The following is a 17526-nucleotide window of genomic DNA, read 5'->3' as shown; positions in this document are numbered from 1 at the left end:
CAATTAAGTTTACTTGTGTAACTTTTCCATCCTAGAGAACGAGCCATTCTCTGTTGCAAATAAACAAAGCTGTTTTCCCGGACAGAATGATGATCGGCTACATTTCAACTTGGCTGTTATTGTTTTGGCCATGTTTTCCTCTACTCATAAGCTCAGACTGTGGGGCTCTGGGCTCTCTGAACTGCTAATGGCATGTTGTACAGAGAAAATGACTAGAGATTGCTGTTCTTCTAACTAACTTGGCACCAAAATGAAAGGCAAACCTATTAGAGAATTACAAAAATACTGGAACTGGAGGATGCTTAGAAACCACCTTGTGAAAATCCTTCTTTTCGTATGACTCCCTGAGACTGGAGAAGAGAATTTGCCCAAGCTCAAATGAGTCATTGGTAAAACTGGATTAGAAACCAGGAATACCGATTTTTAGGCAAAGGGTCTTGGATTTTTACATCATCCTGTTTCTCCTACGTCTTAATTTGGATCCTTAATATCAAAGTGAATAGATAGTGTCACTTTTTAAAATTGAACTAGTTGGTTTACAATGTTGTGTTAATTTCTGGTGTATAGCAAAGTGATTCAGTTACACATGTATATGCATTCTTTTGAATATTCTTTTCTATTATGGTTTAACCCAGGATATTGGATATAGTTCCCTGTGCTTAGATAGCTTCATTTTTGTTCTGAATGTAAATGCCAGGGGGTAGGTGTCATCATTTGAGGTTTCTTGTTAGCAAATTTCCCCATCTAGAGTTTGGGGCTCCTGTGTCAACCCCTCAATTCCCATTTTCCATTGATATATATCAATATGTATTCCCTTCATTTTCATCTTTTCCTTTCCCTGCTAATTTGACTTTTAGGTAGTAGCTGTCACTGAGAGATGTTTACTTCCATCTTGAACCTTGGCCTAGAGGAGGGTTACTGTTACTGCTTCTTCTCCAGCCAGTGTCTGGGTCATGGGCATGAGCCCCACAGGCCCTTTTGTTACCACTTGCTGTTGCTTTCCCAGGAGGTGGCTTGCTGAAAGGTGCCGAGTCCAGTGTCAGAGTGTTACAGAACACTACAGCATCCAATGGAAAAAAAAAAAAAAACCTCTGCCAGGCTGTGGTACCTCAGTATTACAAAGCTGCCCTCTAGAGTTCCTGTTTTCATAGTATTTCAAGGTACACACACTTGGAGTTCTGTGAACAGCAAATGCCCTCATTGAAAAGAAACTTGACTTAACAGCCTTGGGGAGGGACTTTCCACATGGGTAACTCGTGACAAGCAATCACGTCTCTCCTGATCAGAAAGAGAAGCCTTTCCAATCCAGATGTGGAATCAGATGCCAGTGGTTGTGTTCTTCATACATAAAGACATAAATCAAATGAGAAGAGATGTTTTCTTAGAGTTAGTAACAGACAGTATATTTCTGTGGGAACTCTTCTCCAAACAGATGGTGTAAGGAAAAATCTTTCACAAGACTGTAAACTCTGTGAAGGCAGAGATTTGTGTCTGTTTTACTCACTGCTGGATCCTTAAGTGCCTCTAACAATGCCTGTTACATAATAAATGATAGATATTTTGTGGGGATGCTTTTTAGCTGAATATATTTGACATATAACACTGTGTAAATTTACGGTGTACAGTGTGTTAATTTGATACACTTGTATATTGTAATAGGATTGCTGTTGTAGTGATAATTAGTACCGCTATGACATTACATGGGGCTTCCCTGGTGGCTCAGTGATAAAGAATTTGCCTGCTAATGCAAGAAACACAAGTTTGATCCCTCAGATGGGAAGATCCCCTGGAGAAGGAAATGGCAACCCACTCCAGTACTCTTGCCTGGAGAATTCCATGGACAGAGGAGCCTGGCGGGCTATAGTCTATAGGGTCACAAAGAGTCGGATTTGACCAAGTGACTACACAACAGCAACAACAATGTCACATTACATAATTGTCCTTTCACTTTATTAAAAGGTCTTTTAAAAAAGATTCCATGTAAGAACCTTCCCAAAGAGTGTGTGTTTGTGTGTGTGTGTGTGTAAAATGGATTCCTCATGTTAATTCATTTTTTCTAATCAATATGCCTCTCCTTTTTATCTTTCTCCGCATGGCTTTTGATTCACTTCTGTTGACTGTCCACCTTTTTGATTGGTACACCTATAACATCTTCCTGGATCACCACTGAATAATCTACCTCTGGCAACCTGGACTCCCAGGTAAGACAATGCACTTCCAAAAGTCTTCTCAGTGTAATCCCTGGGCAAATTTTAATAGACAGCTGAGAAGCTTACAAAGACATTTTAAAAAAAATCTCAAGAGGCAGTAGTTCCTCTGGTTAAAGTTAAATTTGATCTGGTCCCCATAACATTAATTATGTACATACTTATATTATTTGAGGATTTCTATTAAAGCTGTAAAAATAGAATTAGAGTTTTGGAAAGTGCTACATATTTGACTTCAGAACTTTCTAGCATGAAGATTCAACATATAACTTTATGCTTTCATGTTGTTATTGTTATTTTTATTTTTCACCCAAAGATGTATTTTTTGTTCATAAGGCTGAGTGCAGTAGAAGAGATACTAGCCTTTCTTCACTGTGTAGGGAAATTAAGTCTCGGTAGGCCAGAACATTCTAGATTACTTCTTTCTTGTGGCCGGAATGGAAGAGGATCACATTGGGCCCTGGATGGTAAGTCAGCTAATGTAGGTATCTTGTCTAACAAATCTGATGTCACTAACTACATTACTTTTGTTTTCATCACATTTGCTTCTCCACCAGGCTTCACAACTCACAGAACCAGGGAAGGGGGCCTTAGCCATGCCAATAGCTGATAATAAAAGAGCCATATGTTGCTCCTCAAACAAAGATGCAAGGCCTATTGCTACGTCTGCTAGCCATGCTATGAAAATCTCTCTTAACTCACCTCTAAAACCGTAAGACATATTTAATGTAAAGAAATATTCCTCCAAAGAAAATGTCTAGGCTATATAACTCACTATGGGCACAAAAGTATTAGCATATTATAATATCCTTTGCTTAGCATAAAACAAAAAGCTATCTGAGCCCATTTGCACTCTCAGGTTAGCAATTGTCCGATGCACAACTTCCCAGTCCTGCCAATATCAGAAATCCACCTAGTAGAATTAGTATTTTGTAACTCAAGATATAATATGAAAGCAACTGAGTATTTTTTTAAATGGAGAGACATTGCTTACATTGATGGATGTCTTGCATTTGGGTGGAAGGAACTAGTGATGATTTATGTATCATTTCCTGTGTGCTTTGAATTTTCATCGGTTGGAAGAACATCCACAAAGTCTAATCATTCTTTCTTTTCTTTTTGTTATTTATGTTTCATATATCCTTGATAATATGAAAAATCCCTGTAAATTCATCCTAGGTCCTTTCAATCAGGCATTTCCATTTTAGTGATGCCACAGTGCTTGGTTTGGTATGGTCTTGGTTTTGGTTTATTGACTTTGGTTTTTTGCTTAGATTGCCATTGCCTGTGTGACAGGGAGTGGAATTAGTTATGACTGAATGGGGGATCTTTCATTCTCAGCCCGTAGCCCTTCAGAGGTTTGACTTTCAGCACTGCCCTGTCCCTTTTAGCTCTCTGGTTCTTAATCTCCCCACTACATGAGAGGAGCTAGTGGGGAACAGAATTAGGGAGCCATCCATGAGCTGTTGCCTTGAGGTTTGGAAAGCTGGAAAAAAAAAATGTGATCAAAGCAAAATGGAAAACTTTTATTATTTTAATTCCTCTCTTACCAAGCTCTTGCTAGCACCTGGTTTTACTGTTCCTTTAACAGGTGGAGGATTTTTCAGATTCTAGATGCAGCAAGGTAAGTGACAATGGATTTTGAGTTTAACTAAACCCAAGTGAGCTAGAATATATAGACTCTGCCATTGCCCATCAGTTTAATTTCCATACAATAAATAGTTAGGTTTCCACTTGGATAGATTCTTTCCAGGTTTCTTTTTTAGTTTAAAACAGCTGACATGACCCAGGCATATAGTCTCAGGTCTGAAAGCTGACCTCGTTCAGAAGCAAGGCAAAAGTTCATGGCCAGCATCCCAGTCGGGCAGTAGGTCACTAGCTTCTTTTCCTTTTTGCTGAAATCAGAAGACACTGCGGAGGGTTCTGTTATGAAGACCCCACCCCACCATCAACAAAGCGTTCTCCACAGCGCTTCAGGTGCACCTGCCTGTCACTCACCTGGATGGTGGTTTAGGAAACAACTAGGTCAGCATTTTACTGAAGGGAGATGAATTATTTGAAAGTATCAGGGCTTGTAAAGTATGCACATATGTAAACTTGCAAGGTAGCGTAACCCCATAGGCTAGGGACCTTTGTGACATGAACTCTGCAAGTCTAATCAAACACAGGAAAGTTTCTAACTCCTGGGTCAGGGGCTGGGGTGGAGCTGTTGAGAATGCTACAGAATAGAGTCTTCCAGGCAATGACTGCTGCCGCGAGCTGTGCCGTCATAATGCCATCAGTGCTGAGGAAGCTGGAAAAATTGTCAGCCATTTTGTAAATGTGGCTCTCCTTGCTTGGCACATGGTTTTCTAGGATCATACTGCTCACCAGTACTGTATTTGGCCTATTCTAGGCTTATTGGCTCCAGAAAGATTTACCAGTGTCTCTACTTTCTCTTCCTACCTATCTATATTATTTGTTCCCTAGCCAGATAAGTTAGGAAGAGCAAAGGTTATAGCCTTTGGATTCTTCTACTAGAGAAGACTCTCACTGAAATAGAATAGATTGACCATATCTGAAATACCCAGTTTGGCTTTCAGTAGCTAGGTTTCCATATTCCCATTAGGGTCTCAATGGATTTATTTGACATCTGAGAAGCATAAATTCAGGATTTAATTACATAGTCAGGTTTAATTCATTGAGATAAATGGTATAGACACCTAATCACACAATATTAGTACAGGAGGGCATTTGAGCATCATGGTTGGGTGTATCATGGTGGCAAGAGTACTACATTTTGCTACTAACTAGTGGAATGACTTTGCTCAATTCCTATGTCTGCTGTGAGCCTTGACTTCCTCATCTGTCAAATAAAACAGAGTGGGTGACCATTAAGATAATAGCCAATTAACCTAAAGACTATTATCCCTATAATTGCTTTCACAGAGAAAATGTTGCAAATTTTGTTTTATATTTGTTCTAAATTTTGCTCCAAAAAAAATAAAAAAATAAATAAATAAATTTTGCTCCATGATAGAATCATCTCTGTCTTAATAAGCTTGCTATATAACAAAACAAGTCATGTCTTATTCTTTATTTTTGTTATGGGGCTGAGTAGTTTGACCAGAAGCTATTGTCAGAATAATTTACCTGCTTTTAGTTTGTGAGAAAGGAAGAGAAGAACACAGATGGTGCTATGGAAGAAAATCAGCTTTGGTAAACGTCTATGGGAGCCATTTTTAATTCTGGTGGACTGAATGATGTATGAAAACTATTTGCAAAGCTAGCATGTTTTTCGACCACTGGTAAAATGAAGCAACAATTCATTTGGTAATCCCCATTGTGCATTTAGTTTTCTAAATATACAAGATTATGATTATCTCTGTCTAATAATTGACAATTTGCATAAATGCTTGCTATTATTTAGTTGTCTGAATGGATTTTCTAATCCAGAGAAAAAAGGGAACAATCAGTGGGAGCCATCCCAAATGCCTTGCATTATTGCCACACACATGCACAATTAACAGCGAGGCTAATTGTTTTAGACCAGAACCTCATTTGTGTTTCTATAGACAGCAAAAACATTAACTGCCAGAGTGTTTGCAACTCTCTCTCTCTGTGTGTCTCTCTCTCTCTTTTCCCTATAGCCAGCTGTATTATAAGGTCTGCAGTTGGCTGCAAGAAAATTATTTGCCTGGATTTTCAGGGTATCATTTTGTGATGGAGTTTCCAAGCTTCTACTTAAGTTCACAATCAATGCCTTGAACAACCAAAGACTGAATTTTTAAAATAATATTTTAACAGTATGCCTCTATAAATTTAAAGAATAAAAGGATGCTGACACATAAACCAGTTCTGCTGCTGCTTTTCCATTCTGCTTCATATTTTGTACCTTTAAAATGATTGGCGTTAGACCTGCATATGAGAATCATAAAAAGTCAAGACTGGAGGAGGCCTTTAAAATTACCCTATCAAATTCCCTCACTTTTCAGATGAGTTTGATACACAGTGATTTGAATGTCAATAACAACCACCGAATCAATGATGCCACAGTTTTTTTAAAAAACTTTCAAACCCTTGGGAGCTATTGTAGTAAATACATTTGAATGATAACCGGTTGTTTTGAAATTATACAACTTCGGCTTCTTTTCCAAAAAGTGAATCCTTTCTTTAAATGTGCCTTCATAAAGTTAACCTAAACATAGCCATGATGTTGATGGTATACGGGTGAAAGGAGATGCTCTGTCAAAGTACTTTTGTCAATAGGAGACGCTCAACTGACGTACCAGCTCTCTTCCCTTCATACACGGATGATGTCGCTAATGTCAGCATATGGAAGTGTTTCTTCAGTGACTGGGAGTATGGGCTTTTAGAGTCAAACTGTCCTTGGGTCCAATCCTGGTGCTGCCTGTCACTTTCTAGCACTGAGACCTTGAGTCATTTTTTTAGCCTCTGCAGACTTTGTATCTTCACATGTAAACACCTTACAGGGTTGTTGCGAGGATTAAATTGAGGTCATGCATATCAAGTGCTTAGCACTGTTCCTGGCATATAGTAAACAGTCAATAAGTGGTAATGGTTATTACCACGATTGTCTCACACACCTAGTACCAGTCTCATGCAACACTTATATTTCATCTTATGATGGTTTGGAGCACACGCATATACACCTGTACACATCAGCATATGGTCACGCAGAGTTCACAAGGACGGCACCCAGAAGACTGCTTCCCAGGATTATCTGTGACATGTTTAAAAATCCAGTGGCTCCTCCAGCTTTAGTGTTCTTGAACTCTTTGGTGATTTTGGAACTTTTATACATCTTCTCGTTTGAAAGCATTCCTAATTTATCTTGGTTCACCTCCTGTCTTCTTCTCAACACTTCTTAAGTTTCCTTTGTTGGATCTCTTTTACACACACACAGCCTCTCCCCGCTCCCACCCGGCTCCTTTCAATGGAGCAATTCCCAAGGTCCTGTCATTGATCTGCTTCTCTTCTCTTGCTGTGTGCTCATTCTGGGTAATTTCATCTCCTGACATAGCTTCACCTTTCACCTCTACACTAATGATTCCCAAATTGACCTCTCCTTAACTTATTCCGGAGCTCCAGGCTAGCTCCAATTTCCAATTGCTTGGTGAGCATCTCCAGGGCAGGATATCCTAGGAGGCTGAAGTGTAGTCTGGCTTTTGTCATCCTGCCTCAGGAATGCAGATGGGGGGATCTAGCTTCGAGAAGTATTAAGGGTCAAAAACAAGGAAGACGTGCTGAGCATTCATCTGAGCAGAAGTAAAAGTAGTCTAAGTTAGGAAAGTGGCTCACACTGAGTTTCCATGGAAAGCATGACAAGTCAATTGTGAATTTCTATGATTATGAACTGGAGATATAAATTGGCAGTGAAAACTTTCAAAGGTATATATTTTCCAGGGAGAAGAAACAGTTCTCCTAAGTGAAAACTGAGATCAATTTTTAAGTGTTGGTAGTTTGGTATGTTTGAGGAAAGGTTAATTAAAATGATCTTTCTTGGGACAGTCTGTATGGTTAATTTTGCTGCAGTGTTTTGTTATACAAACATACGTGCCCAGAGGAAGGATAATGCCTTCATCCTGAAGGATGAACATGTGGGAATTTTGAGAGCACTATGTGTATAGACACATACACACAGGCTGGGTCAGACATGCCTGACATTTTGAATGTGGGAAAATAATTCTATCACATGGTAGATCGATTTTTTCTTTTATTTATTCTGCAAATATTTACTGGACACCTTCCAGATGCCATGCTGTCTGTGGAACAATGGGCTGTCAATACAGAATGTGTAGTGTCTTTGTCCTTAAGCGTCTAATACAGTTTTCTTTAGTTATATGCAAGTGCATTGAGAGTTTAATTTGGTCTTGAAACATCTGCAGCGTATGACAAGTTATTCAGAGACTGTAACCTTGCTGAAAATCATAATGACAAAAGAGGACTTAAGGAAAATAACGCCACTGCTAAAGTGGGAAAAGAATGTGCATAAATTCAAATTTATTTTACTTTTACGTCTATTTTATTTTACTTCCTTTAAATTTAGTAAATATTGAATTACTTTGGTTTTTCACATTTCAAGTTGGCTCTCAGTGTTCTAGGCCAGAGTAAGAATAATTTTATCTGACCTAAAACTTAATTAGAGCAAAGAAATAAACAAATCTTTGTTAATAGTATTGTTGCCTAGTATTGTTAGAATAATTCTTTGTAAATGAGCTATTCTTACAGAAACTACAGACCTAGCTTATAACTTTAGCACTGGGAACAATATTCCTTATGAAGGAAGGTGACCTCATTCCCCCATTCCCCAAACTAAGTACAGTCCCCCCATTTGAATTACTACCTATGGAATATGGAGAGGTCATCAGACCCTCCAAAACGTAATGGTCTAGAAAACTGGGTGAGTTCCTTGCCTCCCTGGGTGCACACCAGCTTATCCTTTAGAAATCTGGCATGGCCCTTTGTTTGCAAGTCTTGTATCAAGTATTGTCAGTCCCGGGTGTTAATTTCAAAGTCCACTTCAAGGCTACTCTCAGGTCCCAAAGATCCCTCATTGCATTTGTAATCTTCAAAGCCAAACTTGAGGCCCCAAAAGTCCTCCTATGGATATGCAGATGGCACTATTCCCCTTTTATTGCGCCAGCACCCCCTTTATGACCTCCATGGCACAAAAGCTCTCATAATAATGGTGCATGTATTGATAAAAATTCCTATTTCTCTTGCCTTAAATGAGCTAGAGATGTTGATGTACTTCTCTTATTCTGATTGAAAGTAAGAATACTCAAAACATCCTTGAATTTATAATCTTGGATGTCTATTCTCACAGCTTTCATCAGTTGTAGTTTAACTTCTATTTATTCATTCAGAATGTATCTACTGAGCACTCACTATGTTCCACGCTCTGTTCTAGGCACTGGGGACAATAAAACATGCAAGGTTTCTCCTCTTGTGTTTCTTAAGGGATGTGAGTGTACATGAATGGGTGTGTGCACACGTATTAGAGGGAAATAGAAAATAAACAATATACAAGTAAATGAACAAACTAATCTCAGAGAGTGATAAATGTCATGAAAAAAATAAAAGTGGACAGAGAATGATTGGATAGATGGAGAGTGATCCAGGTGATTTTGCTCTTTGCTTTTGTAGGTTTCCTACAGATTTCGCTAACACTTTGCCTGGGCCCTTTGGTTTCCTCTATTTCATACTTTCCTGGTTTCAGTACCAATTCTCATTTTTCTGCTTCTCTCTGCTCTGTCGTTAGGACCGCCTCCCCTTCGCTTGTCCTGAAGCGTAACCCAGAGTGTGCTCCTTATTAAACTTTTGTTCGTACTTTTCCTATCTTCTTCAGCATTAGAATTTAGCAGATTCACCTACTTCTTGTCATAGAATGTAAATAGGTCCACTAACCCTTAGGGATATTTCTCTTGATTACTCACAGCATTTTTGTTACTCAAGACAAACTACCTTTTGAAAGAAAAACATGGGTATGAAAGGTTAGTAATTGTGGCGGCATTTGGTTTTGCCTCTTTTTGTAGTGGCAAGAGCCCTGGATTGAGAATTGGGAGACCAGTGTCTCTCTGCTCTAGGACCTTAGCCATGCCACTTCCTTTCTCTGAGCCTGTATCTTCATGTATAAAAGCAGTGTTCAAAGTAGATGATCTCTGGGTTCTTTTAGATCTAAAGTGGTACAATTAGTTGTTTTCAGAAACGTAATCCAAGATCTCTTTGCAACATTCTGTTTAATTCTGTAAAGTGGATGTGTAGGAACATTTTCCAGTGTATCAGAACTGCTTAGATTAAGCATAAGTTTTCCAGCAAAAGCCAGCTTTACAATTCTTGTAAATGTCACAAGAAGTTAAAACGTTGCTTCTTGTTTTAACCTCCACCAGCCAGGGCAACAGTTCAACACCACAGATGCAACTGTCAACTTCTTATGAGAATATCTGAAAATTTGCAGACTTTTTAGATTGCCCACAGGAAATCTTCAAGAAGAACCAAATGCTACTAAAATGAAGGAAGGCATTCTAAGTTGGCTTCACAATGACATAGCATAGGTCTTGCCCTCTCATGTCTCAGGTGCCAGGAAAAGTGTCTTAACTCTTAGAGGGTCACTCAGGGCTCTTTGCAGCCATGGCAGTGCTGTCTGCCTCAGCACCTCGCCAAAGCCCAGTTAGGAACCAAAGCTGAAGTTGGAAAGTTAGCCTTCCCTAACTTCCTCACACCTTCGCTACATCTGCTGCACCGGGCTTTGTGGGAGAAGATGGGGAAGCAGGAAAGGTGGGCTTGGACAACTAGAAGAGGAAGAGCTAGAAAGTCACCAACATCTGAAATACCCTTGCTGTGCCCTTCTATGTTACCGCTGTTCTATAATTTCAGATACCTGCCATGTTCTAAACACAAGAATCAGGGACTTCCCTGATGGTGTAGTGGTTAAGGCTTCCAGTGTCAGGGGCGTGGGTTCAATCCCCGGTTGGGGAGCTAACATCCCACATGCCTCTCTGTGAAGAAACCAAAACATAAAACAAAAGCAATGTTGCTACAAATTCAATAACGGCTTTAGAAACGGTCCACATCCAAAACATCTTTTAGAAAGTAAAATAAATACAAGAATCAGCTCCATGATTAGATTTTAGGAATTCACTCTTTTCCAGAGAAGAGCTGGGCATGATTTTGTGGTCAGAGAGTCTGAAGAAGAAGATCCAGGAGAGTTTAGACTCTCCAAAGAAGTGCATTTTTGATCTGCTCTCACAGGATATTGACATTGAAGAAGAATTGGGCTTAAGGAAAGAAATGAGGGAGACAGTACAGGGAGCTCCTGTATGGCTCTTATTTAAAAGCTTGTGAGGTTGTGCCAATGAGGAAATAGATCCCCACCAAGACAATGACCTATCTAAGCACACCCAGCTAGTTTGTAATTCAGGTCAACTGCATCCCCTCCAGTGCCTTGATTTGGAATTACCTATGCTACCTGGGAATTATGCTTGCTTGTCTGCTTGGTTTTGCTATTTAATTCTTGGTGCTACTTTTGTTCACAGCATTTGTAATTCATCATTCTCAAAGAATTTTATCAATGAAAGTAGGCAAAATCCCTTAGCAATAGGTAAAGTGCATATATTTTGGAGGCTTCGGGGCAGCTGATAGTCCAAGGTCACCAAGAGGAGAGAGTAGCTGGATTGGAAATAGAGCGTGCAATGCAAGATTCAGTTGAAATAAGTGAAGACAGGGCTATAGACTGGGGCTCCACAGTTAAATGTATACATCATTTCTTTTTTTATATATTATTTCTTTAATACTCATTCTTAATTATAGCTCTAGCCCTTTCTCCATCAAAAGAGTTAAATGTCTTTTAATTTAGGTTCTCAGTACTTTGAATCCTTTCCAGGTGTGTTTGTTGCTTTATCTTCCTATTTCACCCTTCTAGGTGGCCTTCTTTTTTGCGTGCAATATTTTCCATTAGTTTGGTCTCACTGCCTTGTCCAGAGCATTTGTAGCACAACTATATATCATAGGAAATCTTATGAGCACATAAAATGGAAAACACGATTTCACAAGGTAGGAATTACTAGATTATTTCTGTTCCCCTTCCAGAGTTGAAATATTTCCTATTTGGCAAATAGCCTTTCTTTGAAATCCTAAAATTGCACCTAGGGAAAAAATGACTGTCACCGTGGCACCATGGGGCTTCCTGTCCCTTCACTTTCATTGGCTCAGCATCCAATTTACCACACTGATTTTTCCGGACAGCTCAGCATCACCTCGTCAGCCAGACACTGGAATTATAAAGGGGCTTTATCAAAGCCTGATACGGTTTGAAAACTTTTCAACTTTCAGAATTTTGGCCGTGGGTATGCCAGACAGCATGTGTGAATGGCATTTGGTAGCTTGTTGGTCTTTTTCTCATGGCTTTTACAATTTCCAACTTGATTTTTGCTCGCCATGGGGCACCGTTTACCTTCTCTTCTCCAAGAGCTCTCGTTCATTTGTCAGGAGCCCTAAGAGAAGGCTGCTCATGTACAGCTCTGGAATGTCAGAGTCATTCTAAACGGGCATAAATGAGCCTGTAAATGGCCTTTACTGATTGTTCCTATATTAAAATGTAAATGCACATAAGACTTTATGAGGAGCCTGCACATAGTCTTTCTCCGATTTTTTCATATGAATTGATTTGACAATGTCAGAGATGATGCATGAGGCAAAATAAAGAGTTTCTTAAGCCCATTACAGCTTGTTTGCATGAAAAGGAGTAAAAGCTACAAGGAAGAAAGGAACATTAAGTGATGCTTTTGGCTGGAATCATTTTCTGACTCCCAAACGCCTTTTAGACCATAACCTACCTTCTGAACCTAAGCAGGGGAAAGTGATTACTTGGATGTTCTTTTGCTCAAATAACCTTTCTTGACTAATTAAAGGGAATTAATTTCTGGTTATGCAGGAAACACTGAGGGATTTCTGAAATTCCTAAGAGTGAAATTAACTAAGAAGACCTAAAATTAATTAGTTATAAGTGCTGGTATGTTTTATGAGAAAATGAAATAAGATGGGAGGATAGGAGCTTTGAATGAAGATTCCCTGAAAACCACAGAATGTTATATCATTGAAGAACCATGTGGTTTAATACTCGGAGATCATAAAACCTCATGTTAAGCCCTTCACAAGGAAAGTTCCATTAGCCTCATCTATTCCTTTCTGTACGACGCCTTCAGTGTCAATTTTACAATGCTACTGAAATATATGTATATGTATAAGTGAAAGTGAAAGTTGCTGTCGTGACTCTTTGCGACCCCATGGACTATACAGTCCCTGGAGTTCTCCAGGCTAGAATACTGGGGTGGGTAGCCTTTCCCTTTTCCAGGGGATCTTCCCAACCCAGGGATCAAACCCAGGTCTCCCGCATTGCAGGCAGATTCTTCACCAGCTGACCCACAAAGGAAGTCCATGTACATGTGTAATTGAATCAGTTTGCCATACACCTGAAATTAACACAACATTGCAAGCCAACTATACTTCAATTGAAAAATCTATTTGCCAGTTTTTAAAGGCAGGTAGAATGGTGAATTGGAGAAGGAAATGGCAACCCACTCCAGTGTTCTTGCCTGGAGAATCCCAGGGACAGGGGAGCCTGGTGGGCTGTCGTCGTCTCTGGGGTCGCACAGAGTCGGACACGACTGAAGCGACTTAGCAGCAGCAGCAGCAGCAGCAGAATGGTGAATAGAGAAGGAAATGGCAACCCACTCCAGTACCCTTGCTTGGAAAGTCCCATGGACAGAGGAGCTTGATAGGCTACAGTCCACAGGGTTGCCAAGAGTCGGACTCAACTGAGCCACTTCACTTTCATTCTCAGAATGGTGAAATCTAGCTTCAAAATAAGTGGAGTTTATAAAGAATATTCTAGGAGAAACTTAAATGCAAGACCAGTCTAAGTCAGAGTAGTCATCAGCTGACCTGTTGTAAGAAGCTAGCCTTGGTTTTCTTTCTTTTTTTTTTTTTCCTTTTTGCAACACCAGCTCCATTTCTAGCAGCAACTGCAACTGAGCCAAAAGCAGATTCATTGCTTGTTTATATCAGACACTAAATAGCCACTGAGCAGAGCATTAAGCTAGCCCTGTCTTCTGGGAGCTTATAATCTAAACCAGACAACAAACTAGAAACCATATCCATCACACCTTATATGCTCATTTCCTTTCTCATATTAATTCAAAGAAAACAGAAAGTGGCAAGTCACATTCTCCAGGGTTTGTGAAACCTCTGGAGAGTATTCTTTCTCTGTTTTTGTGACTTTTCAAGTTGAAAGCTATTTTGTATGTAGTATGCTATAGATTGTAGTATTATTTTTAAAATTGGGGATAAGAAACCCAGCAATATTCTTTCTTTTTGTTTTTTTTTTTTACTGTCAACAAGTTGCATTGCAAAAGTAGGGATCAAATTAAAAGTGGATTCTCGATTTGCCATGGGGAAATATGCACAGTATTTCAAATACTGTAAGGTCAGGGTCAACTTGGGATAGAAGAGGTATCATAAAAAATTAATTTAGGATACTTGCCTTGAGATATTTCTGAGTTATAATAATCCCACAGGTGAAAGCAAATCTATGGAATAATTAAGGTGCTTGGTTTGACCTTTTTAGCAAAAGGAGATATACCAAGACATGACCAAAGCTTGGAGCTGAGGCAATGCAGTTAATTAATGGGGGTTGACGAGCTATGTTATAGGGATGGGAGCCTTTGTGAGAACATGTTGTAAAAGTAAGGCATGTGCCAAGCCAACATCAGTTTCCCAAGGATTATGTATAGCAGACAATGACAGAGAGAGAAGCAGAAATGCAGAGATATGCTACTATATATAAAACGGATACTAATGAGAACCTACTTCCCTGTATACCCCAGGGAACTCTACTCAGTGCTCTGTGATAACCTAAATGGGAAGGAAATCCAGAAAAGAGGGGATATATGTGTATATATAACTGATTCACTTTGTTATACCATAGAAACTAACATAACATTGTAAATGAACTATACTCACATAAAAACTCATTAAAAAATGCAGAGATAAAGCACATTTTTAATTATAGTTTGATTTTTTATATTTTTTTTCTATTATGGCTTATCATAGGATATATTAAAATGTGTGTGTATATATTATATATATTTAACTGAATCACTTTGCTGTGATTAATACAAAATTGTAAATCAACTATACTTCAGTTTTTAAAAATAAAAACACCAGTGGTCCAGTGGTTAAGGATCTGCCCTGCAATGCAGGGGTCACAGATTTGATCTCTGGTCCATGAACCAAGATCCCACATACTGCAGGACAGCTAAGTCCGTGCTCCTCAATGAAAGATCATACAAGATGCAATTAAGACCTGACACAGTCAAATAAATGAATAAGTATTTTTTAAAAAAGAAGCTGAGTCATAGACAGACAAAGACCAAGAATTGAAAATTAGCCAACCTAGTATTAAAATTCCAGTTCTGCTGTTAAATTCGCTCTACAGCTTTGGTTAAGTCACTTTTCCTTGGGCCTCGGTTTCTCCATTATAAGATGAAGGAGGGTGCTAGAAGATGACTCCATAGAACTTACCAGCTCTTTAATTCTGCTTTTGGGTTCTAAGGAAATGAACAGACCAGGCAGGTGGGTGGGTAGAAAATACACAAAGGCCAGCATGCAAACAGACAGACAGACTGATGGCAAACACACTTCTGCTAGCTTCACAAAAATAGGACAGTATTCTACTGGGCCAATGGACATTGAATCACCAAGTGTACCAGCCAGATCCACAGACATGTGTCCTCACTTTTGCTACTGCCATGATGATCTGAGGAATTGGCAGGTTTCCTCTGCCTGGCCCTGAGCGAGCTTCCTGCCAGTCAAGTTGAGTCATTTTCTGACTCAAAATGGCTTTCTTTCTTTCCTCTACAGGCTCAGAAGAGTAGCTAGCTGTGTGAAGATCCATAAATGACCTCTCATACCCAAATGGAAGGAGAACGCAGATGTCAGGCTTTGTCTGTCTCACCATTACTTCAGCTCCCCCAGCAGAACCTTCTGTGGGGGTAGGGCATGTAGGGGGTGGCTAGTACCACTTGCAGATGAGGAAACTCAAATAACCGACCACGAATCTTCTTGCCCAACTCTGTCTGCCTACCTGTCTCTTTCTAAAGCTCAGTGGATAGTTTGGAACACAGTGTTTTCTCCAGGCTTTCAAATTTTACCACTTTTAAACTTCTGTGAATCTAGTTGGTGGGGTTGGGGAACTGATGAGAATAATCAGTACTTGTCAAGCTTCCAGCAGCTAGCAAATGACTTTAGTAAGGAGAGAACCAGGTACCTGGAAGACAAAGTGAGTGCAGCCGAAAACGACGCTCCAAACAGGTTGTAGTAGTACAGCCTGTACTTGGTTGATTTCCCTTTCACTGGTTTTTGCAAGAAACAAAATACTGTGATTTTCTTGGACTTAACAATTTACCAACTCCCCCAAAAATAATACCCCAAAAGCTTAGCTTGAGGGTGAGTGGCCTGATGGTAGGTCCCCCTCCAAATGAATTTGATTGAATGCTGGTCTCTCTGTGGCATCTAAGATTCCATTTTGAGTTTATCCAGATCTTCATATTCTGATGCTTGTACATGTTAGAAGAAAAGAAACTTAATCAAAAATGTGTTGCTTCAATGAAAGATAGCTCATCAGGAAAACAGAGTCTACGCTGCACATCAATATTATATATATATATATATATATATATATATATATATATATGTATATATATGTATATATATATTTTGGCCATGCCACATGGCTTATGGGATCTTAGTTCCCCAACCAGGGATGGAACTGGACCACAGTGAAAGTCCCAATACTGTACTTTCTTAAGCAGCTTTTGTCATCACTACAATTTCCACTTTATCAGGCCAAACAAGTCTTGAGAATGAAGGCCAGGATGAGCATCATGTGAGAAAGAAGGTGAGGAGGCCAAACTGGCTTTAGGCAAGGATTATTCTTACACTAAGTGGCTGATGATATCAGTTGAATCACATGGACTCTGCTTGGAGAGGATGCTGAAAGGCTGGGGGCAGGCTTGGCTTCCATGTGCATTGCCAGTCTGAACTCTCCCCTGATCTCCAGACTCATATAATCAACTTCTTAGCCCAGATTTCCTCTGAAGATTAATGGTATCTCAAACTTGACCTGCCCCAAAACAAACTCCTGACTTTCTCCCAAAATTTGTTCCTCTCAGAATCTTTTCCACCTCAGTAAATGGCAATTCTGCTCCCCCATATCCTCAGTATATCTTTCATGTGTCTTTTTCTCTCCCAGGTTACGTCTAATCCATTAGCCTTCATAATATATTAGTAATCTGACCACCCTCATCATCATCTCCTCTGCCATCCCCCTCTAAGCTACTGTCATTTCTTTTTATGTATTTATACTGAAGTATAATTGATGTATAATGTGGTATTAGTTTCAGGTGTACAGCAAAGTGACTTAGTTATATACGCTGTGCTGTGATTAGTCTCTCAGTCTTGTCTGACTCTTTGCAACCCCAGGGACTGCAGCACGCCAGGCCTCCCTGTCCATCACCAACTCCCAGAGCTTGCCCAAACTCGTGTCCATCGAGTTGGTAATGCCACCCAACCATCTCATCCTCTGTTGTCCCCTTCTCCTCCCGCCTTCAATCTTTCCCATCATCAAGGACTTTTCCAATGAATCAGTTCTTTGCATCAGGTGGCCAAAGTATTGGAGTTTCAGCTTCAGCATCAGTCCTTCCAATGAATATTCAGGACTGATTTCCTTTAGGATGGACTGGTTGGATCTCCTTGCAGT

The 17526-nt window shown here is 39.6% G+C and overlaps 1 protein-coding gene across 1 annotated transcript in view; it reads left to right on the top strand.

Annotated features, from left to right (window-relative positions):
- The window catches only part of HS6ST2 (heparan sulfate 6-O-sulfotransferase 2), a 373559-nt gene that overhangs the window by 283792 nt on the left and 72241 nt on the right, over window positions 1-17526 (top strand). The window contains exon 3 of the mRNA XM_052663595.1: window positions 3799-3831. Coding sequence (XP_052519555.1) covers window positions 3799-3831 — 33 coding nt within the window. The remainder of the gene's footprint in view (window positions 1-3798; window positions 3832-17526) is intronic.

This window comes from Budorcas taxicolor, chromosome X, assembly GCF_023091745.1.
Source record: "Budorcas taxicolor isolate Tak-1 chromosome X, Takin1.1, whole genome shotgun sequence".
In the NCBI taxonomy this organism is placed as follows: Eukaryota; Metazoa; Chordata; class Mammalia; order Artiodactyla; family Bovidae; genus Budorcas; species Budorcas taxicolor.
Note: the sequence above shows the minus strand (reverse complement) of the source record. Positions and strands in the feature narration are given on the sequence as shown.